The 24,248-nt window shown below is 44.3% G+C and overlaps 1 protein-coding gene across 1 annotated transcript; it reads left to right on the top strand.

The window, feature by feature from the left end:
• The first annotated feature begins 21 nt into the window (after positions 1-21).
• Positions 22-22,779, top strand: orc3 (origin recognition complex, subunit 3). The gene is made up of 20 exons (XM_069196462.1): positions 22-134; positions 1,494-1,548; positions 2,507-2,604; positions 3,514-3,658; positions 4,088-4,192; positions 4,634-4,803; positions 6,902-7,041; positions 8,509-8,668; positions 10,366-10,479; positions 11,629-11,762; positions 13,534-13,597; positions 14,048-14,164; positions 14,771-14,850; positions 16,077-16,210; positions 17,484-17,581; positions 18,221-18,318; positions 19,120-19,261; positions 20,104-20,220; positions 20,700-20,779; positions 22,475-22,779. The coding sequence occupies exons 1-20, from the start codon at positions 111-113 to the stop codon at positions 22,578-22,580; spliced, it is 2,181 nt and encodes a 726-aa protein (XP_069052563.1). The 5' UTR covers positions 22-110; the 3' UTR covers positions 22,581-22,779.
• The last annotated feature ends 1,469 nt before the right edge of the window (positions 22,780-24,248 follow it).

The following is a 24,248-nucleotide window of genomic DNA, read 5'->3' as shown; positions in this document are numbered from 1 at the left end:
CGAATCCGCCCACCGTGACCTCATACGTCACTACCGCGGGAAAACACGTTTGCGCTGCTCATTTTTGAGAGACGGGTTGGTTTTCTTTTTAAGGCTAAAAGAGCTTACAGATGGCCACTTCTTCTGTGTCGAAAGTAAGGCTGAAATATTTTCTTCATATTAGTATTCTTATCATTTTAAAAAATGGTTAATATTTTATAAAAGTGAATTCACCCGAGTGTCAGAACATTGTTTTCTTAAATCGTGCGTTTCTATGCAAGGTAGTAAGTTAGTTTGGGGGCTAAGCGTTTGCTCTGTTTTTGTATCCCTTACATATTTGATTACTAGAGCAAATGTTGGAATTAGGACTTGAGGTGTCTAGATGCTATTTGATCATTATCTCTACATTGTTGTTTTAATTTTAGGCACTAAGTGGTGTTCAGCCCATCTTACAGTAGAATGTCGTGAACTTAACTTGAAGCATTTGGAAAGCTGCAAAAAGCAATTTACATTTTACGTTTCTGAGGCTGTAAAGGACGCAGATTTTGGACGTCTGAACGGCCAGGGTGTGGAATTCACGGATGGTTCACAGGGCTGGGCTGGTGAACCTGTTACTTCTCCCTACTTAATAACCGGGAGACCACGCGAAATTCTGACCCACTAGTCAGAAATTTTACAAATAGACAATTAGACCATGAACCATAGCAGTCAAGAACCTGGGCTCTGCATTTCTGTGTTGAATGGTCCTGTTCCAAATCATCCAACACAGGTGAACTTATTATCGAGATTACAGACACTTTGTGAGCGCTCTGTCTTAGTTAAAATACAAGGCTCGGCCGATGTTATGGCTTCATCTGTGACGTCCAGGTCAATACTTTGTGTCAAACCTAGTGTTGAATGCCTGTTAGGAAACGCTGCCAGCTAATTTGAATGGTTTATGATTAGCATAAACTAGGCTTATCCCACTCCTTATATTTCTTAAATTTTCTAAGTGCACAGATACTTCATGGAGTTCTTATCACTGTATTATACTTGTCAGCAGTGATTGGTTGGTTCGTGAACTGTAATAGAAACTGCAGTTCCCTGACTTGTGCCGTGTTGAGTTCAGGTAAACCCCTGAGGAGTCTGAGCTGGACTGCAGCCTCCAGAGCTCCAGGACCTGCTGGACTTCATGGGCCTTAGTACATGTGCATTGCGCTTTCAGATCGGGGTGAATTACGTGCTTACTGCAGCAGTGCAACATGCTGTGGGAAAGTACACCTTGTGCTTTGCTTTTAAGACCAGCGGGCTGGGCTGCCAGTCGGTCCATGCTGATGTCTGCTGAGGTTGTCAAGATGAATGCCGTCTGGCCTGTGAGCGCCGGGCGGCCTGTTGCGCGCTTCTGACCTTCTTTTTCTTCGCTGCCTCTGTCTGATATTAAGAAAAATGAAAATAAAACAGTGCACAAATATCTGAATAATTAAACTCCTTAAAACCCTGATTGCGCCGAATATGTTTTAAACATCTATTTTTAGGGCTGCTTTGTGTTTAAGCCAAGTTCTAAGAAGAGGAGGAGGACTCTATCAATAGGTGAGTGATCTTCGTGCTCCCTCTCAAGTGCTGATCACATTGCCTTACGGACGTGTCGTCGTTGCTGTTTAACTGATGGTGTTAATAACACAGAGTATACTTGCTAATCAGAAGTCTAGATTTGTTTTATTAATAGACTTCTCACCTCATTTCAGACATCGTTACAATAATAGCTTGTTTATTTATGTTTTGCTGATACCATTGTTATATAAAGGCTGAGAGGCAGTAAAAATGCTATCCCATGAGTTCAGATTGTTTTATGGCTCCACGCAGGTTTAGCAATACAAACGTAGGCCAAGCTGGTACGGATTGCTGGCGTAGTACCATGTGACCTGAAATCACGCAGGTGTGACTCATGCCCGTCAGTGTGTCCACCTCTGGTCCTGGCGGGTGCCTGCCGTCTAATAAGCATGGCCTGACAGATGTCCAGTTGTCCAGTTTTGCTGTCAGGGCTGTAAAGCTGCAGGGGCTTGTGGTGGAGAAGGTAGGTGTGAAACACAAGCCCCTGCAGCTTTACAGCCCTGACAGCAAAACTGTCAACTGGATTGGCAGTGGGCTGTTGGAAAGGTGGGTGCTGGGTGGACAAGAGATAAGAGACAAGAGATATTTGCACAGATCTGGCTGCGTTTGGACTATGGGACGATTTGGGCTAAGGCAATATAATTCCTGAATACTATATGAACTTCAGAAGAACTTTACTCTTGACTGGTTTTGAAACTTTGTAAATATGGTATAGAATGTCTAGCTGTTTATATCTAGCTGCATTCTAGTTTTTGAAAAGCATACTTTATGGAAATATTCTATGGAGCAGTTAATAAGTTAGTAAAATGTGTCAAAGTAACCACAATTTAAAGCTGTATGTATTTTATTTATTTACTCACAGCGTGACAGGCTATCTATCCCCCCCCCCAAAAAAAAAAACAACCTATTTGTTTTATGTTTTCAATTTGGTTTTCAGAGGACTACTTTCAAAATGACAACATTGACCCGGAGACCAGCACACTGCGGTTCCAGACCTGTCAGTCGCTATGGGAACAGATGAAGACGGAGGTTGAGGTGAGGACTCTTGCCATGACATTGAAGCCATAACCCACAGGTCCACACCTTTCACGGCCAAAAGACACTACGATTCCCTGCGCAGGCCCCACAGCTGAACGGGACACCGCTCTTGGCCACCTGCCGAGGGCCTGCGAGGTTGGAGGGAACGTCAGCAGGAGATGACGCGGTGAAACACGAGCCATTCAGTGACTGTGTGGACATGCTTCTGAAACCGAGGCCCTTGTTTGCTCGTAGCGCCGTGGGAGTCTGGAACAAGCAGCCATGAGGCCAAAGCCCGATAGCTTGAGCCAATAACTCAAGTTCCTTCGCGAAGCGGACTTGGGGTCAATTAGCTGCCAAATGGAAGGAATAGCCTCCCCTCCCATGTAAACTTTCCTGTCTTCTGGTCTCTGCTCCACGTGGTGCTGATGGTGCTATAATAATAATTGCTTACACTTATATACTGTAGCACTTTTCTGGACACTCCACTCAAAGTGCTTTACAGGTAATGTAGCACTTTACAGCCATAGTGCTCCAGATCGCTCCCCACACATCAGCTCTCAGTGGGGAGGAGAGTGGAGTGATGAAGCCAGTTCAGAGATGGGGATTATTAGGAGGCCATGATTGGTAAAGGCCAGGGGGAAATTTGGCCAGGACACCGGGGTAACACCCCGACTCTTTTCTCCACGTGGTGCTGGCAGTACTATAAGTCACCTTGGAGCTCACAGCGCCTCACGGCGAGTGTCTGTCAACGTCGTCTCTCCCCTTGTGTGGTCAGCAGTGGCCAGTTCAAAATCACGAGGGTTTCAAAAAATTGCGATTCCCGTTATTTATTGATTTTTTTAAAAAGAGAAATGCAAATCCTTCCAGCTGTCTTGGTCTGTTAGTTTTTTTTAAAACCAGATTGGCACTTCCTTTCGTACGCAGGTATTTCAGGAAGAACTCAATAAGAAAATACTGGACCGCCTGCTGGAGTTCGCCCGGAAGTCCACGGCCACCTCCCGGTCGACTGCGGACGACTGGGCGTCCCGAATGAGGTCCAGCGAGATCCCCACTGCGGCTCTGGTGCTAGGTCAGTCCTGTCGGGCGCGACGCAGTGACCTGCCGGTACGGGTGGCCTTGGTTGACTGTATGTCAGTATTTAAATGCAAGAGAATTTATTATTCAAAAAGCACAAAGTCAGTTAATGCTTTAGGGGTTGACGGGTTCGGAATGAGGCTGAAGAGTCCTCCAGGATTCAGACGATAAACACTGTGGAAAGATTTCAAGAGAACAACATTTTAGTGATGCGGTGCACTTTATATGTGAAGAAAATCAAGAGGGGTAAATCCCGAGTAATGATTCAGTGTCATTTTTCTGTTTTTCCCCCCTTCTGATGGTTCAGATAGGATTTGAACATTTTGAGTGTTGTGCAGAGCTACTGCAGGTGATGACGGGAATAGGTCTCAGCCGATCCGTCTGAAAAGTAAAGCAGCCTGCCTCTCTTGTCTTCCTCTTGAAGGGGTCAACGTGCCTGACCACGACGTGACCCTTCGGCGCTTGTCTGAGCTTCTGCAGCAGTCTGCGACGCCCTTTGTGGTCTCCCTGCAGTCGAAGGAGTGTTCTGGTGCGTTGCAGATAGTTCAGTTAAGGGATATGTGGGAGATCTGTGTCAGGACGTGCAGTTTTCTACAGTAATCGGAACCGACGGTCTGATTGAACAAATAGTTGGCTTCAGTAATTGTACTGGAATGTGTTGTCATGGAGGTTTGAGGCAGCCCTCATTAGAAATCATTATTTTCTTGCGACTCTGTTGAAGTGGTGGAGGTCTGTAAAGTGTTTTATGTGTAAAAATGAGCGGAGTTCCCTTGGTGACCAGCACTGCACGTGATCGTGATCGTGATCTCCATGTCTGCAGTTCGATTGGCGTTGGCCTTGAGTCTTTACCTGACCTGACCTGGACTGGCAGGCGTCCTGCCGTGGAAAGTGTTTAATGCCGCCGGTGTGTGTGTGTGTGTGTGTGTGTGTGTGTGTGTGTGTGTGTGTGTGTGTGTGTGTGTGGTCTTAGCCCTCAAGCAGATGGTCCAGAAGGTGCTCCTGCAGCTGATGGGCTGCACTGTCTCTCTGGATGAGGAAGAGGAGGAGCAGCCGGCTCTGTCCGAGGCCGCGGACCTGCCCAGGAAACGGGCGCACTGCTCCCTGGCCACACTTTGCGACTGGTACCAGGCTGTCCAGAAGGTAGGACGCGGACGCGTCTTTTCTATGTTGAGGTCTGAAGAAACAGACTGAGTTGACGAGTTGAGTTTCCGTTCTGCTTTGGATAGACTGTTTTGAGTGGAGCAGAGCTATGGTAGCCCTGGGAGCTTTTGCTGACAGAAGTCAGTCTGTTTTTCCTCGTTCTTTGTGAGCTGTTCTCTTACTTCGTCTTGAGAACCAGTTCTCCTGAAGTGTAGGGTAGTGGAGAACCACGTTTGTCTTGGCAAATCTGCCTGCGGTTCTGAAATTCCCGACCAGTGATAAGAGAGTGCATTGTGGTGATGTTAAGTGACCCCCATTGGTTTTCCTAGTCTGGCCTGATTGTGAAATGCCAGCAGATGGTGAATTAATCTCTTCACCAGCAGAGCCACAGAAATTGTTTGCATTGGGCTTTTGTTGTAAACAGATTTTCTTTCCAAAATGCACGCCTTAATTTATTCTTGTATTTTGAAGGCTTCAGTCCTTTCTTCCTTAAGTGGATAGATTCAAGTAATAATAATTCTGATAATCGAAGAATATGCTTAGTTGCCCATCATTTGACCTTTTTTTTGCCATGCGCATCCTTTTGCTGATGTAGGGACCAGGGTCTCAGCTCGTGCACGTGACTTGTGAGAGACTGCCATCCCAAACCCTTGTCACAGCTCGCATTTTGGATTTTCTGGGATGCAACATTGCGACAGTGTGTACAGTGTACAGTGTGTACATTGCGACAGTTTTTTCATCACAAGATCCTTTTGGGAGCTTAAAAAAAAGCATGCAAACTACTACTTCTAATTATTTTTAAAATTGCAAAGAAAATAGACGCAAGGACCAACAATGTCTTAGAAGAACAGTCCATACACATCATATTAAGTTAATATAAATGTATGTAATACTGTTGCACTACTTGTAAATAAAATGAATAAAGGAACAGATGATAAACGTCTGTAATTAGATTATTCCCTCAAGTATATTATTACCAGCTGTAAGGTTGCTATTTTGAGATGCGTTTCTGTGGGATACTGAAAGCAGATGTCTCGCCAGACACCCTCTTTAGAAACGGTAACGGCTTTTAGTTACCGCTGTAGATGTGGAATGAATGTTATATGACTTGTGGAAATCGGGGACGCTGAAAAATAACTTTTGGAATGCAGGTGTAAGAAAACAAAAATAACGTTTTGGAATGCAGGTGTAAGATTTGAGCTGACCTGGTGGTGGTGGTGGTAGTAGGAGTGCCGTCGAGCCAGTGTCTTTCACCCTCAGATAGTTGGCACGGAAACGTGATCCTCCACCGTCAACACCACCCCACCCCTGCTGCCGCCCTGTATGGGTTATTAGAGAACCTGGCGCCTGACATGGGACACGAACCCACTGCCCTGCGACTGAGTCTCATGCTCTACCGACAGAGCTAGTTGGGGCACTTTGAGTTGACCGGCTGGGTGTCAAATGTCATTCTTCATCAGTATTGACCATTCCAAAGCAATGTTAAGACATATTGTGATCATGCAAGCAAGCTGCTACCTAGAGGTTTAACACAGGCCCACTGTCCATGTTCACGTTCCTTGATGTCCGCTTGCTGCAGAGCACTGGCCTACAGGCAGAGGTACAAATTGATCTTTGTGCGTAGGAGTGCTAAAACTGCCTCTCATTTATTTCTACATCGTTTCTACATCCCTTTTCCCCTCTCCTAACAGTTTTCTCCCGAGACCCATTCATTAGTATCAGACCACGAGTTTAATATCTGTCCGATACACTGGTACCCTTACACAATTGTTTTCATTCCTTTTGCCAAAACGGCACAGTTTGACATCTTTGTAGAGGAGTGGTCCGTGATGTTATTGGCACAGCTTGTATAATGAGAAACGCAGGACACAACTGATGAACTGCTGATGAAGGGTGTCTATTCACAGACAACTGAAGGAGGTTTCATCCTATCAGGGTGCAGTTACAACTGAAGGTGAACTAGCCGTGTTCAGACGCGGGATGCAAGTGCCCATGTCTTTAGCTCCACTGAGATGTGTGAGTGTTGGTTACATACAGTGCACGCTGTATAAGGGTGTGGGTGTGATGGTGTCCCTCCTTTGTGCCTGGTTTTGTCCAGAAAGCTGCTGTGCCTTCTCCGTGTAAGAGCCGCGGTTCTCCTGGTGACGGTGTCGGACAGGGCCCGCCCGTTGTGGTGATTTTTAAGGACTTCGAGAGCTTCAACCCCAGAGTGCTGCAAGACTTCATCATCATTTGCAGGTAAGAAATTAGAAGCTGGAGCTTTCCAGACCTTCTTCTTCTTCTTCTTATGGTTATTTGCTTGTCTGGCACCTCTTATCCAAGGTCATCTGCATTCACAAACATTCCTGAGCCATCGAAGTTTTGTGAAATAATTAGTGTTGGACAGCATGGTGGGACAGTGGTTGGCATGGCTGCCCTGCTTCCCCAGGACCCTGGGTTCAAATTCCAGATGGGTTGCTAACCTGGTGGAGTTTGCATGCTCTCCCTAATTTCATGTGGGTTTTCTCTGGGTGCAAGATAGTAGCAGCGAAGACAACTGTAGGTGCAGATGGGAGGACCTGCAGGTGCAGTCGCTAGGGGGCAGCTGTCCTGGGCCCCACAGTTCAATTGGCCCCCTTCATCAACGCAACAGAAGAGGAGGTGGATGTGATGTGAAAAGGCAGCAGTAGCTGTACTCTGACATTCCCAAGAGGCAACATGTACCGGCGAGCACCGAGCAGATTTCTGAGTAACATGTTTTATACGATTCCTCATTCAACATGTGTGTGGCACAGCATGAAAGTTGAGTCTTGTGGCACATGGGGAATGTAAAGAGCGGGTGTCCATGCACACACGCCGGCCTACACTTGTTGTAGCGTATTCACAGCAGGCTGCTTGGAAGCGACACTGCTTTATAGGGGCTATCGACCAAAACCGCTGATCGCAAGCAGAGTTAGGGAAACTTTCAGGAGCAGAGAAAGGAGGAAGAGGAGGTGGATGTGATGTGAAAAGGCAGCAGCAGCTGTACTCTGACATTCGCAGCGATCTGACCGTTGAACGTGACTTTTAGAACCCAGACTGCTGGCCAGATTTATTTCAGAACAAGATGAGAGGCGTAATGGTGTAAAGAGGACCTCTTGGAAATATGTGGTAATGATTGCTTTTCCAGAAGAATAATGAAAACGAAACTTCCAAACTTTTCCAGAAGAGCTGTGCAGGAGATTGCCGAATGGTGCAAGTATTGAAACGGTTTAATGTCTGTACCCCAGGAAATTTAATGCTTTTTTTTTTCTTTAATTGTCAATTCTTACGACCAAAATGATTTAATGAGGGGGAGTAATGACAAGGCATCTGAGTGAAAGATAGCAGTCTCGCGAATCATCTATTGAGCACATTAGAAACTTACAGTAACTAAATGGTTTAAGGGTTAGAGGTTTTCCATGACCACAGTAGAACAGTGTACATGCTGAGAAACGGAGCGAAAAATTACTTTTTAGATTGTGCTGTTAGTGATCACTCGCTGATCTCAGCCTTTCTAAGACGAACCTCGGTCATTAAACATCGAGCAGGTTCCGAACAGGAGGTCCTTCATCCCCTCTTAGCTCATTTTAGCTTGGTGGCTTAAACATCCTAGTCCCATGTAGAACATTGGGTCAAGAAACGTGAACCTGAGACCTGAGAAATGAAACTGTCCTCCCTGCTTTCTTTCGTGTCCGTCTAAACCAGCCAGTACATCCAGAAGCTGCCCCTCACTTTCGTCTTTGGGATTGCTACCTCCCCCATCACCATCCACCACGTGCTGCCCCACTCCGTGTCCTCCCTGCTGTGTATCGAGCTCTTCCAGTCTGTGCCCTGCACCGAGCACCTGGCCATGGTCATCGACAAGGTAACCGGGGAGCGCCGAGCTGGGGCACAGCAGCCGCGTGGCGCCGCGATCGTCCACGTAGTGGGACCATATTGAAGGAGCTGTTGTACGCGGACAAAGCTCGGGTGCGTCCATCTTACCCAAGATGAGGAGCAAGACCAAACAGCCCAGTTAAACTCCAGAGTGTGCCCAATGGCCAGTCCCAAAAAGACAGACTGGCCATTGGGCACACTCTGGAGTTTAACTGGGCTGTTTGGTCTTGCTCCTCATCTTGGGTAAGATGGACGCACCCGAGCTTTGTTTATCAGCCTCAGCCCCTGTTTGTCACCACTGGGTTCTGCTGCACAAGTCTCCGCTCCCCTTCTGAACGAGAAGCGTCTCTGTAACTGGGGAGAGACTGGGGGTTGATGTTTCTGGTTTGTGCAGTGGGGCTGGGTTGGGGGGGGTCTGTCTTTGTCCATTGCTATGGGAACATCCAAGTGAAAACTTCCTGTGGAGTTGTGTATTAGATCAGTATGTTTTGGGGTTTTGCCTTCTGATAAAGGCTGTGTCTCGTTTGTTCAATCGTACCTCTGTACACTGGACGGTGAGTTGTCTTCTCGCGATCTGTGTCCACCAGATATAGCGGTGGACCCCCAGTGTTTTCCTGTCGGAGATGTCTTTTTGGGTCACAGGACCACTCTGTCAGTTTTGTTTAAGCGGATTGTGTTCCGACTTGCTTGACAAAATCTGCTGTTTAATTTGTTCCCATTAAACTGAGGTGTAGTACGTTTGCAGCTTTAATGCTAATGTTTTAAATTGTGTATCTTTGTTTTTCTTTAATAATACTTCAGTGTTCAGGAGCTGGTGGTTAATTGTCTCATACAAAATTCGGCAGGTGAATTTTTTATTTCATGTCTTAGTTATTGTAGTTGAAAATAAAGGGGATGCCAAAATTAAACCTTGTTTGAACTTTGTTTATACTTCATTTTAAAGTACAGACTAATTTTAATAGTCTCTAATTGGGACTGATTTTGCTATCGGCAGTTTGTCAGTATTTAGGCAAATGTGGACAAAAGGTCTGTAGATGAATCTCTGTGCTGTAACAGAACCGAAGGTGGACACCTGAGAAAATTGTGGGAAATAGGTGGTAAGGTTGCTATCCCAGTGTAGGACTGCAAGGAGTCACAGTGCAGTCCACAGATGGTTTGAGATGAGTTTAATGGTGACAGAAATGGATGTTCCCGGAGGACACTAAAGGAGAGGCACACGAGGAAGTACGAGGTGTATTTCCCACAGTGCCCTGAATTGCAGCAGTGTTACAGAGGGTTGTATAGTCAGAGACCAGTATGTTTATACCATGAACAGAGGTTTACGAGCCACCATTCCACTTGTCACCCAGTGGCTATTCCTGATTATGTTATTCCGCCTTTCAGCTATTTCTGAGGGGTCATGCACAACAGCACTTGCCTGTTTAAAATTCCCTTAAGCCAGTTCTGGAGTAATAGCACCAGGCCAGACTCCGATTTCTACACCAAGTTCTATTTTTGAGCAGGGTGAGGTCATAAGTCACCGATTTGTTTTTCCATGTTGAACAAAACATATCACCAATATTCACGATGAGACTTTCAAATGGGGCTGTACTGTATGATGTTTAAGACTCTAAAGCCTTTGCCTTTGTGTTTGATTTGCTCTATCAAACACGTTGAATAAACTCTTGTTTCCCTTCACCTCCACAGCTTGTTTTGACCACTCAGTTCCCTCTCAAGCTGAGTGGCAAGGTGCTGCGTGTTCTCATTGGTATTTTTCTGTACCATGACTTCTCAGTGAGGAACTTCATCAAAGGCCTGCAGGTGAGGTAGAGGTGAAAGATGTTACTGGTTTTGCCATTACATATGACTGAGCTCAGGTGATACTGGGAGTTCAGTGAGGTTCCTAGTGTGAGGATTCATTCCATTAAGATAGTGGGTTTGAGTATCCGATTTTATTTCTTCTCAGTTATGACATGGATTTAATTATTATATATATATAAATAGGTAGTTTATAAGATAGAGCTTTCACTGTCTTTACTCTCAAACTGTCCCTCATATGAGATCTGATCTTGATTTTGGAAATCTGTAGAGCTCACACAAAAGAAAATCCCAAAGACATCACCAATCTCAGATTTACTCTGTAGTTTCCTTAAATTGTAAAAAGATGTGCCTTGTTATTTATACCGAATCTTTCATTCCTGTGTTCCCTGCTATTCTGTAAGGTTATGAAGGAATGTTAAGCCCTTTAAAGGGGAACTGCAACACTGTTTCTATATTTCAAGGTTCGAAAGAATCAGCTTTGAGTGCATTTCAAACCACAATGAAAGTAAAATGTGCACAGTACCTTGTAAAACCTCCAATTTACATCACAAAATAGACCTAATTTCCAGGTACGCAAAGCGCCATATTCTGCAATTCAGAGTGAGGCAATAAAAAGTCAGATGACATCTTATTACATTGTAAACGAGCAGGCTTGTGAAGACATTGCTTTCACCCAATAGAATTATTGCTCTTGACTTCGAAGACAGTTTTGCCAGCAAATACTACTTGTTAACTCTGCGTGCAGATCACGTTGGAACATTTCTGCAGTGAAATGTCTGCTGCACAACCTGTACTTATTCACTCGTACGTTACAGTACATCAGTCATCAAAGTGACTAGTGAGCAGGAAGGGCCGATTCATGTCACAGTTCTTGTGAACACGTGCTCTTGCCCGTAGTGAGACCAGGGGTTTGCGACAACACGGCGACCATACGCTGCATTCACAAAGTTCACGTTTTTTGCAGATTTTGTCAGATTTTTCTGTACCGTCAATTAATTTATTTTGTTTTCGAGATTCCATAACCAGCCCCAGAAACTGTGGGCGCAGTTGCCCTTTGAACGTGAACAGTGTCGATTTGCGGGGGGCGATTTTGCTCCGCTTGACTTCGCTGCGTCTGCTTGTGTTGAACGGGGGTTGTTGCCTTGGCAGCTGGCCCTGCTGGAGCACTTCTACAACTCGCCCCTGAGTGTGCTGTGCTGCAAGAAAAGAGAAGCCCTGTCTCGAGCCCAGCAGCTCAGCCACGAGAACTGTGAGGGAGTGCGGCGGCTGCCGTCTTTCATGAGGTACATCGCAGCCCTGCCGCTTTGCTGTCGCTTTTCTTCAGTTGCACAATAAAGGCCCCTTTCGATTTTAGATCTCCAGCTTCATATTAATGGGGTTTTGGTTACAATATTCACCCTCTCTACATTATGCATGGTAAATGAGTAGAACTTAAAATACTTTATTGATTGCAGTTTCTAATATTCCCTCGGTTGTTTTTTTTTTTTTAAACCACAAAGTTCTTGTGAAAAGCAACTCATTTACAAAATTTCTAGTAAGGGAAACGGTGCATTTTCCCATCATGTGTGTAGAATCGTTGGATTTCTTCTGATATTTGGTTTTTATTTTTTTTTAATTGGCACGCACCACCTCTAGGCTGTACCCTGTCATATGTAAAGAACAAATAATCAATGAACCCACCTCAATGACTGACAGTGACCACACAATTTTCTTGAATGAATGGAGATAGGTTTGGGTAAAAGTTCATGAAAATTACAGGAATCAAGTAAAGGATTATGGGGGTTTTGTGTTTTTAGAAGGACACTAAAAGGGCCGCATGGAGACTGGAACAAGCTGTCCAACCATCATTTGTTGTTTTTATTTTAATTTTTGACTCAATTAAGATTCGCCCTGGATCAACTGTATATTGCAAAGTTAGCTTTGAACTGGAGTTTTTCTTCAAATTTTTTTTTTATCTGAAGGGAAAGCAGAAGTTGTTTACAGAAAGACTACTCATGAACTTGGGTTCTTCGTTCCCATGACATTTGAAACTATCAAAACCTCAGAGTGTTGCCTTTCAGTCACTGTACAGGGCATGTACAGTAACCATCTAATGCTGGACCAGCTCCATGGCATCTGCTGATGAAAAGTCAGATGAAACTTTGTTTGACCTTCTTGCTTATATAAGCTAGTATAGTCTATTTTAATAATCTCAAATGGGAACTGATTTTCTGTGGGCATTTGTCAGGATTTAAGTAAACATGGACAGAGTTCTTTAACAGCTCAAGGATGGTATGTCACTTAGATCACTTTATTGGCCATATACAATTTTTTGTTTTAGGTATGACTTTTCACATACCCCAGTGTGCTCTCCATGAGAGACAGACAGGGAGAGAAGCTTGGGGTCAGAGCGCAGGGTCAGCCATTTATACGTCTCCCCTGGAGCAGCTGGGGTTAAGGGCCTTGCTCAGGGGTCCAACGGAGTAGGATTCCTCTGCCATCCGCGGGATTCGAACCGGCAACCTTCCAGCCACAGGCGCAGATCCTTAGCCACAGAGCCACCACCCCAATGTAATGCAATGTAAAATTACAATATTTGAGGATTTGCAGAAATTTTTAAACTTTGAAGCTATTGATGAAGATAATGCAGGTAACAAAACTGCCTTCCTTGCTGGAGCCCAAGGCAGGAGATACTTCCTGGGAAAAAAGGATCTGGGAGGATCTGGAACAAAGTGCCCAGCTTGTTTCAGAGTCCCAGGAATCTTTCAAGACCTGGAAAACATCTTTGGATCAATATGCAACTTGACAGCCGAATCAGAATGATGAAATGCAGAAAAGTGCACAATATATGTTTTATGATTTTATATAAAGTGGAGCTTCTCTACATATTTGAGAAATGCATGCACTTTATAATTAGTAGCTGTGCCTTTTTAAATGTATATCTTAGAACAAAAGTTTTTTTTTGCTCACTCAGAGAGATCTGAACGTTTCTGATTGTGCTGAAAGTTTACCATGTTCACAGATAGACTTTTTCCAAATACTGCTTCTCACGTTCTGATCATCATTTTTCATCAGGTACATTGAAAATCAGGAACCTCAAGAGCAGATTGAGTTGTTAACAAATGATCAGCACTTGAAGGTAAATAATTTGGAAGGGGACTGAACTACTCATAGATCAGCACAGTTCCCTAATTGTAATCTGTATGGTTTATTTTTATTGAGGTTTTTATTTCAGGTAATTTTTTAAGGTTATTAAAATTTGAAAGGAACATTAGGTAGATTGTTGTGTGCTGTCATGTGTCTCTTGACTTTTAAAATGCCTTTTTTTAAGGATGTGATCTCTTTCTGAGGTGTTCAGTGGATAGCGTTCTTGGCATGGGCATCTGTAGGATACATTTGCAGTGAATTCTTTTCATGGCTTGACCTCCTTATTTGAAATAAGATTTTGTGTGACAAAACCTTAGCATCGCAGAGTTTAAAGTATCCTCTGAGCTCGATAATGAGTGAAATTAGTTTTCACGTCGTGCTGTTCGATAGCGTGGTTTGTGAGGTAGACTGATGTATTCTTTTGTTTTAAAATTCATTTGAGGATGTGTGTCAAAGACTGCTTCGAGATCTTCACACTTACCACAAGCAGTACTACCCTGTCCTCAGGTGCCTGCACACCCTGACTGCCACCCTTCCAAAGCACCCCTTGGGTAAACAGGTGAGCACGGAAAGATGCAAGAGGGATTACGCTCAATGAAATTGTAAAATATTTCAGGAATTTGCAAAGGCAACAGACTGTATGACACAGAAAGAAAAAGAAAAGTAGTTTTCTCAAGTTAAAAGGAGATTTTTTCACCTGTTTACTTCTGTTACTGCATCACATGATTTGAGAAATACCTGATTGCTAGATGCAAGATTAGATTTTCTCAGAGGATAAAATCTCAGTCTCTTTAGCACGGAAAAGACCTGGCAGTTTGAGGTCTCAAGTCTTGGAAAAAATTCTCGAAGGAATTGACCCTATCAACTCAAATACCAAATACCTGCTCAGTGTCAAGCTGATAGCCAAGAGTGGGGTCTAAAGAAAACAAACGGAAACCAAATGCAAGTGGATATACAGCTGCTTGAGACAGAGGAATAACGAGTGTCCTGTCTCATTTGCTCTGCTTTAGACTAATTTGTTAAGATACAAAGGGTCATTTTCCACTTGTGGAATAAAAAAAAATGATTGCCTCATCCATCTCACACACACGCACTGGCATAACCGGCTGCCCAGTAGTCGGTTTTAGATCCTTTCACGTCCGGTTTTTTTTTTTGTTTTCCTCAGATCCGAGAGCTGCATGTCACTTGTCTGGAGAGGAACGTTTGGGAATGTGAAGAGTATGCTTCCGCTCTCCAGCTGCTGAGGTAAATGTGTCCGGAGAGACTAGGCTCGTTGTCGAGGACGCCCGTGCCTAAAATGGTTTTAGAGGGGAGGGTGAAAAGACTTCTGACGAGTGGGAGGACGACGGAGGGTCACGGAAAGACCTCATTATCTAACTCGAACGGCACAGCTCCCGTGAGACAGCTCTCCGTCTTCGGCCTTTTATAAGTAGAGTACTCTGTTGTGCTCGCGGGCAAAATTCCCCTACAAGATAATTACTGGTTCCAGCAAAGTTTAAACTTTTATTTCAATTTGTGGAACTGAGAAAAGTCTGGGTTTTGTGAGTGTGAAGGGTGGGGGGTGATTGTAATGTAACTCTTCTGAAGCCAAAATGACCTCTGATCCTTTCTGTCCTATAATATTATTATTATTATTATTATTATTATAATAAACTTTATTTTATATAGCGCCTTTAAAGGTGGCTTCTCAAAGCACTTTACAGAATGACAACAACAATAAATAAAAAGAATACACCAGATAAAACACAATTACAATACACAGAGGAGACCGTGGATGGTGGTACTAAGAAAAGTAGGAGCTGAGGGGTAAAGAATGGAACCAGTTCAGTAAAGGCTTTTCTGAAGAAGAGGGTTTTGAGTCTGGATTTGAAGGAGTTTAGAGAAGGTAACGCTCTGAAATCCTTGGGGAGACACTTCCAGAGCTTCCAGTATCCTTAGGGAGAGACTTCCAGAGCTTCCAGTATCCTTAGGGAGAGACTTCCAGAGCCCTGTCACCCATACAATGTAGACGGGCTTGGGGGACAGTAAGGAGACCAGAATGAGAAGAGTGAACTTTGCTAGGTGGGGAGTAGGGCGATAATAGTTCAGACAGGTACTGAAGTGCCAAGCCATGCAGAGCCTTATAGGTGAGCATGAGGATTTTAAAGTCCACATGGAATTTGACAGGAAGCCAGTGTGAGGTCTCCAGGACAGCAACATATTGTGACATCTGGGTCTGTCTATTACTTTTAGTTTCCCTTTCCACCCCTCGCCCCTCCCCCCCCCATTCATGATACAACTGGAAAAAAATATTTTTCCATGCAAGTGATACATTACGTATCCCATACATTTTTTCCTGTAACTTTAGAATGTGGTACCTTTTACATGAAATGCCTTATTGGTCTTGTGGGGTCAGTATCATTAATATTTCCAGTTTTTAACCTTATTCCTGTTAACGCCAGGTTTATAGATTACACTGTGATTTCTCCTAGGATACTGGCGAAAGACGAGCTTGTGGCAGCTTTACGGCAATGCTCAGGAATTCTGGAATCTGTCAAGTCAAAGGAACTGAGATGCGTGTCGGAACAACTGAACGATTTCATCGGAAGATTTGAGCAGCTGGACAGTAAGTTACGGAATCGCCGTTGTATTGCACATAAAACGGTGTTGGGTTGTAATTATGGTGCTTCTAACGCCCGCTACAGATCATTCATGCTTCTCGCAAGAATAAAAACTACATGTAGTCTTATTGTAGGCCTCCATTTAGATACGCCTTCTGTAGACCTGACAATGATATTAGGGAGGGTAAGGATATACCACACTGGCAGCTGGAGCTCTGTAAGGGAGACTTGTTGCATTTATTTCTGTGAAAGGGGAACTTTCTTTCCTTATCTCAGTGGGCAGCTGGATGGGACGCACCCCCCTGGTACACAGGGTGCAGGAGACCTTGGCTGTGTCCCAGTATCCACACTTGCAGTCTCGTGCCCTTCATATGGGGGTTCCCACTCGGGGTGTCCCATTTCTCATCTGTGTTTCACAGGGGTAGTTTTGTGTTCTAACCTATCAAAGCTGAACAAAGTTGCCCTTGAGAATATTATAAGTTTTCAAACTTCTGTAAAAAAATTATTAAGCTGCTTTAGATCCATATTTATACTAGGTACAAAGTGTTAATATAAATCTATTATTTTGTTATAACATTTCCACTGATGAATATTTGTTTACTTAGAGTGTATTTTGTACATTGAAATATGAAGTATTTAACAGTACAAAGCTTTTAACAAACTGAGGGAGCTATTGCCAAATTTAGTTTACTTGGCCCACTTTGAATCAATCCTGTTTAATGTGAATGAATGTGTTATGATCCTTGTACCGTCGTTTTTGTACAGGGAAAGATTAAATGAAACATATTTAATAGTACAAAGCTCTGAAAAAACAGAAACATTGTCACGTTTTCCTTATTTAGGGTACCCTGCCCGTTTTGAGTCGAGACTTCTCAACATGAATGAACATGATACAGTATGGCCTTACTTTTGCACAGGGACAGATGAGGTGATATTCAGTTGAATCAAACAGTGACTGGAGAATGAACAATTCTTTGAGGAATTCTCTGCCGACCCACACTTAGCCACTGGATACGAAGCAGCGCAGGAGTAGCAACAACAGACAGCATATTGTCTGTGAGCCATAACTATCGAGGGATGGCATCCGTGAGCATGCCAAGACGCTTTTAATCCCAGCGCGTGAGCATTCAGGGGCGCACCTTCAGTCCCCCGCGGCTCTTCGTCATAGAAGTGAGTGAGGTGTCGGAGAAAGGGCTTGGGGCCGAGTTCACCTCCTGGGACTTAGCTCCTCAGCTGCGGTGGGGGGAGGTTTTTCCTGATGTGTTCCTGTCCGCGCAGAAGACCGCTCTGCTGAGGGAGAGTGCACAGAGGAAGGAGAAGACGCTTCCCCGCGCCCCCGTCTGCAGAAGAAGACGGACCTGTTCCACCTGCAGAAGGTAGGGAATCATGTTCACGAGCGATGAGGGCTTCTTTTGTGTTATTGGACAGTTTACCCCGAGTACAATCCAACATGAGCCGCAGGTGCTTTCGAGAGCAGAGAGTTATTTACTCTCTTGCTTGATGGATCACGACTGTATTTTTGTTGTTTGCATCAAAATAGCACACCAGTGTAGTGTCTGCGTATAATACAACACCATCGCATTAGCAGCATACTGCCTGTGAAGGCTTTGATTTCACTTATCTCAGTGAAGAATTGTTACCACTGATACTGAATACCTGGTGTAGAAGCACAAAATGCTGGTTTCACAAACCTGGTCCATTTCCACAACATTGGGCACATCGGAGGTCGAGAGTGGGGATGTCCCTCTGCCTGTGGCTGACATGAAGCTTTCTTTCTTAACATGTTTAATGTGAAAATGTGCTCCTTTTTTGAACTGTTAGACGTCGGGGCTCACTGTCCACCCATGACCTCCAAGTGTTGCGGAGACTCAGCAATTTCAACACAAAGATTGGTCCAACGTTGAATAAATATTGAAATGCATCAATTTCTGATAAAGCCATCACTTTTTATCCTTATGACTGCAGATGTTTAGTGTTATCTGTAAACTTCAAGAAGCAAACGCTTCTCGTTCCAGACTTTGCTGGAGATGAAAGAATCCAGGAGGACGAAAAAACTTAGCCGGTTTGAAGTTCTCCGAAACGAAGCCCTCGACTTTATAGAAACACTTGTCAAGTACGTGCTTTTTAAATTTGCTTTACAAACATCAGTGTGTGTTGACATTCACCTTGGCTGAGTTGTCCCGATAATGAAGCATGTGGCTGATTTGAAAAGTCAGTAAATCTAGGTGGCTACCAGCCATATCACTCTGCAACTCACAACTGGCAGCCCACTGAAGCTCAGCAGGTGTGAGCCTGGTCAGTACCTGGATGGGAGACCTCCTGGGAAAAACTAAGGTTGCTGCTGGTAGAGGTGTTAGTGGGGCCAACAGGGGGCGCTCACCCTGCGGTCCATGTGGGACCCCAGTATAGTGACGGGGACACTATACTGTAAACAGGCGCCGTCCTTCGGATGAGACATAAAACCGAGGTCCTGACTCTCGGTGGTCATTAAAAATCCCAGGGCGTTTCTTGAAAAGAGTAGGGGTGTAACCCTAGTGTCCTGGCCAAATTTCCCATTGGCCCTTATCAATCATGGCCTCCTAATAATCCCCATCTTGAATTGGCTTCATGACTCTCCTCCCCACTGAGAGCTGGTGTGTGGGGAGTGTACTGGTACTGGTACTGGCTCCTGTCACATCATCCAGGTGGGGCTGCACACTGGTGGTGGTGGAGGGGATCCCCATTACCTGTAAAGGGCTTTGAGTGGAGTGTCCAGAAAAGCGCTATATAAGTATAAGCAATTAGTAATAATTATTATTATTTTATTATTAAATCTGCGTGATGTATAGGTACAGTACTTCTGGGTTTCGTCCTAATGAAACAGGTGTTGGCAGTTTTTGTAAATGTAACTATTGTGTTGCGTCTCTCCTCCCAGAAAGCACCTGGTGCCTCCGGAAGCTCAGGCTCTTCACGAGGTGTGCTATTACAGCTCCCACGGCACTGTGCGCTGCCGCCTGAACGCTGCGCCTCGCACCTCCATCCAGACCGCCCTCAGCAGCCCCTACTGCTACCTCCAGGTGATGCCCCCCCGCCTCGTTTCTCTTCGCGCAGGGGGGCCCCAGCCCTGGTCCTGGAGCCCCACGGTCTCGCAGCAGGTCCCCGCAGCCCAGCCCTCGAGTCGAACAGATCCTTAACTGAACCAGCCGGCTGCTCGGCTCAGACACCTGGCGAGATCTCTTGCCACTGGAACGTTGGAGACCTTACTCACGGGCCGCCAATAGCTAAAATTCAACCTCCAGCACGTTTAGGAGCTGAACGCAAAGAGCTCAGATTAAACCTATAATTTCATCTGTTAGGGGCTCATTTATTATAATGGAGTGCTCAGGAGGGATACAAATCGAAAAGTGCGACTTCACGGGACGAGGATTGTTAACCTCTGGTTTAGAATGCTATATATTGTGCCTTCGTTAATTCATTGCCACTCATCTTGAGCTACCTTGCATACAAGCTCTTCAGCTTTTAAGGGAGGATGTGCTTTTTCAGTTGCAAGTTCAATTAAAAAATCAGTGGCAGAGCGTAACTGTAATCTGTGCAGTTGCAGTTAGTTCAGGAGTCCTTGCCCTGTGCGTAGGGTAGCCTCAGATGCAGGTATTGTTCAGAAGTAGTCATGTCGTGAGCACAATTGTTCAAAATGATTAAATATATTTAATATTTGATTGTTTATCTCAAGTGCTTTTTTTTCTGGTACAGCACTCTAAATGGTATTTCAGAGCACACTGCCACTGCTGTGATGATAGCGCCGAGAGATTGTTTTTTGCAAATCTGGCGTCTTCTTGCTTGTCTCTAAAATTCCTGTGCTACCCGTTGAACCTGCCGAAGGAAAGACGGCTCACCAGTTGTAAAAACACCGATTTTGCAGAACGACGCGCTGAAGAGTGAAGAAGGGGCCATTTCTAACGCAGCTCCAGACATCTGCATTGTGTATAAACTCCACCTGGAGTGCGGGAGACTCATCAACCTGTACGACTGGCTGGAGGTAGGGAGCAAACTGCACAGGGGCGAGGTCTGGGTGTTGGTGGGCTTTTCAACCAAAAGCTCCAGGAAGATGAGGACACAAAATTGTATTGGGGTGGATTATAGACATTGCATGGTCTTAACCCATGTTATAGTAAATTTGTGCAGAAATGAAGGCACGTAAGCAAAGAATGTGAAACTGTTTTTTTGACCGCTGTCTTTTGTAATCCAGTAATGTCTTACACACGTCATCTTAGGTATTAGGCACCCTTCAGTTCATATAGATTTCAAAGAACGGAGCAGTACCATAGAGTATGTATAGATTAAAGTCCGAAATGAACAGATTGTTTATTGTATGTGGCCCACATATTTTCAACAAATCAGGATGTGCATTGATTGTTCTGCGCACAGTTCTTGTGGTATAGCTGGTGAAGGTTTCTGCCGTGTGTGAAAGTGCTGCACTGCAGGACTCACTCGTGTGCATGGGTTTGCTTTGGACAGGCGTACAGAACAGTTGTCGCAGCAGCTGAAGGCAAAGACCGTGATGGCACTGAGGCTGGGACATTTGACGAAGAAAAGCAGTATCCTTTCTCACTTTCGCGAGAGCTTGAAAGTCTTTTTTTGCTGTTAATATTTACTGTATGCTGGGTTTCAGAAGTGGATATTTCAGTTGTTTCAAAAAAACATCTTTTAGAAATACAGAAATGCAGGTACAGTGCTTTGAGACCCAAACGTCCATTCTCCTTGGAACATTTTTTGTATCCCCAAGGTTAAAGAAGTTAATTTAAAACCGTAAAAGCTTCAGAGCTTCAGTTTTTGAGGGCTATCTTGATACGGACCATTGGTTAGAGATTGCCCTTTTCAAAATCCGATTTTATCGGCAAGGCTTTATTGATTTTTTTTCTAAATCATCTTCGCTTGGCATTCATGCTCATGAGTCTGTGTGGAGATGGGTGGCAAGAATTTCGCTGTGGAAGTTTCTCTATATTGTCAGGAGGATTGGGGTTCAATTGCGGGTGTTGGTCGGGGCTGCTGTCTTGTTCCAAACCGAGCCCTCCTAAGGAAGCCTGTTCAAACTACAGGAGAACATTTGTTTAAAAAAGATAATATTGCCTTTAAATGAGATAACATTGTGTTTAATTGCAATAATTACTTAGTAAACAATATTGCCAATTATATCAATACTATATGTTGCAATATACTGTATATGCAATGTCCCATTGTCATTAACAACAGGAGAATATTATCACGCTCCTCTTTGTGTAAATTAATTGGTCAAAAGGAGCACGCGTAGGGGTCTTGTTACACCCAGTGATTGTGCTTTCTTAGGTTAACCACGTGTCTTTTTCACCATTTCCTAAACAGATACGGCTTTCTAAACCTATTTCATTCTTCATGTTAAGCATGGAAACATGTTGATAGGTTGCCTAATCTTTACACGTTGAACAGAAAAAGCTTTACGATGCCTTCACAGTAAGACCTGTACCTACTGTTGGTTGACTGCTAGTGTTACTGTAGGTGTTGGTCAATCACTGAATATTTAAGCACAAAAACTTTCTTCTTGTGCTTACATCAAATACATTTGAATTTAGAATTACACAGGAAACTTGTCATTTGAAGGGAGAAGAAACAGTATTTCTGTGTCGGTTTGCACAGACATGAATGTAATGACACTTCTGTAAAGAAACAAGTATTGTTTTTTAAACGCAATGTTATCTCATTTGGTTTTTTGCTCACAATCTCTTTTCGTTACATTCTTCGGCTCTGGGATGTTTCTTTAGCAACTACCTTAAATGAAGTGGGTATTTGGAATTATCAACTGTAGAAGAAGTTAAGCAACATTTTGTATACATCTAAGAAAATAATGAGTTCAATGTTTTATTAACGACTCGGGCTGAACAAAAAAGGAAGCAGACGCCAGCCCCCCCACCCCGGAGGCGAGTTTGCCCCCACACCCTCCTCCAGTCTAAATCCTTCTTTTCTGCTGTCTCTGTAACCACACCCTCCCGAGCAGGCCAGGTTTCTAAATTCCACTAATCAACACGTGTTTACACGGAACTTTTCTCTTGCACTGAAATTAAGAGTGCGGGCAGGCCTGAGCTCCTGAGGTGCTTCTCCTTGACGGGTGAGGAAACTCAAGCTGTTTCCGGTCCAGAATAATAAGTGTGCCGAGGAGCTGAGTGCGGGGAGGTGGGAGCCGCCGGCGGTGTAGAGCAGAAGCCTGTGCAGTAGGAGACGGCCACTCTTCCGTTCTCTTCCTCAACGCCTACCCGCAGTGCTCGCTTCATCCGGGCGGTGTCGGAGCTGGAGTTCCTCGGCTTTGTGAAAAACACGAAGCAGAAGACGGACCACGTGGCACGACTGACCTGGGGGGGCTGCTAGGCCGCTGTAGCCCCCCGCCCCCCTTCGGTACTGGATATAATAAACCCAGACGTTTTCTCCCCACACACTCAGAAAATACTTCGTCACGGGCAGGATGCCATGCTATTCGGGTTTTTTTCTTTACATTAAAACGATGAAAATAATTCCATTGAAATAACCTGCCTACTTTTCTATTCATATTAAACCAGAAAAAATCGCCTCTGTGGTGTCCTTCGTGTTGTAACTCCGCAAATGATGTAAAATACACAACACGTTAAGAACTAAAAGCGGTTTGGCAAGAATTAAAACCGTGTCTCTGCAGGAGGGATGCAACAAATCCTTTTCCAGGGACAAACTATCCCCCTCTAGATCATTAATTCGTGCTCTCTTTAGCTGAAAAACAGTATTTACAAGCAGCTGGATCCAAACAAATGCGCTACAGTGCAATACCTTTTTCGATATTTTTCTGAGGTGGCTCTCATGAAGTATAGATGTGCTATATGTCGATGAAGGCTGAAAGTGTTGAAATCTAAAAAAGAAAACGTGGAATCCCTTGTTCTGGTCTATCTCGAGGCCTTTGTGTGGAGCATTTGTCCAACTGTATTGCCCAAGTGGTTCTAGCTACTTAACATCTCCTTCGCTCAGAAAAGTGTTTTACTTTTGGTTGATCAAAGTGACAGACAGGGCCCTTTCCACCATTAAGGCTTGGCTCAGCTGTGGTTCCACAGACCGTGGGAGTTCCTTCAGGTACAGCGCCACCTGGGCCAGCTCTCTGGAAATGAAGTCCATGCACCGGGCAGTTAGGGTGGGCATGAAAGGAAAACTGCATTGACATCGGATTAGAGTGTGTTCCACTGAAATTCCATCCATTTTCTAAACCGCTGTACGGGGGTGCAGGGGAAGCCAGAACCTACCCTGACAAGCAACAGGTGCAAGGCAGGATCCACCCTGGATGGGATGCCAGTCCATCGCAGGGCAAACATGTACCTGTACCCTCCATAGCCAGAAGGGTGTTTCAGATGGTTCTGTCACTTCAAATATTCTTAAATTGGATTAACTGTTTTGGTACCATCGTTCTTGTTTACTGTCAAAACCTACTGTAATCTATCCTGCTCAGAATGAAAAGTTTCTGTCTGGCACTATGTGATTAATACCGATACTGCTCATGTGCGATTTGATACTTTCACATCCATTGGGCCAGACATCCGCTTGCTGTCTCAGTGTGCTTACTATGCTCAGCACTGAGAGAGGGAGAAGGGAATATTATGGTACATATTCTCTGCAGTGGCTGCATTTAACTGCTCTGAGAAATCAATACAAGCCAGTTAATGAAGAATAAAGGGAGAATACTCAGAATGTAATGGACAAAATAACAACTCTCAGCTGTCATATCTGTTGAAAGTTTTGGAGGCGCACATTTCTCCTTCATTAGGTACTGGTTTTGAAATTTGTGTTCATAAATTGACTAAATTGGTTGAAGGTTTGAGTAGAGGCTTCATCGCACTTGAATAACTTGAAACATTTCTCATGATAAATTTAGTTTTTGTAATGCCGGGGACCAATTTTTAGTGCACTTTTTAAGTCTGAGTCATTGAAAAATATTGAAACTACAATTCCACCCTATTTAACCACCACTTTATCCACTAAAATCACACATAGCTGTTACTATGAAAATTCTGGTTTAAAAGA

This window comes from Lepisosteus oculatus, chromosome 2, assembly GCF_040954835.1.
Source record: "Lepisosteus oculatus isolate fLepOcu1 chromosome 2, fLepOcu1.hap2, whole genome shotgun sequence".
NCBI classification, from domain to species: Eukaryota; Metazoa; Chordata; class Actinopteri; order Semionotiformes; family Lepisosteidae; genus Lepisosteus; species Lepisosteus oculatus.
Note: the sequence above shows the minus strand (reverse complement) of the source record. Positions and strands in the feature narration are given on the sequence as shown.

What these genes read in the sequence shown, in the direction of transcription:
- orc3 (XM_069196462.1), top strand. Translation starts at nt 111, where the DNA reads ATGGCCACTTCTTCTGTGTCGAAA. An exon ending in TTTATAGAAACACTTGTCAA is followed by an intron (nt 18,319 to 19,119) that starts GTACGTGCTTTT and finishes CTCTCCTCCCAG; the next exon opens with AAAGCACCTGGTGCCTCCGG. An exon ending in ACATTTGACGAAGAAAAGCA is followed by an intron (nt 20,780 to 22,474) that starts GTATCCTTTCTC and finishes GCCTACCCGCAG; the next exon opens with TGCTCGCTTCATCCGGGCGG.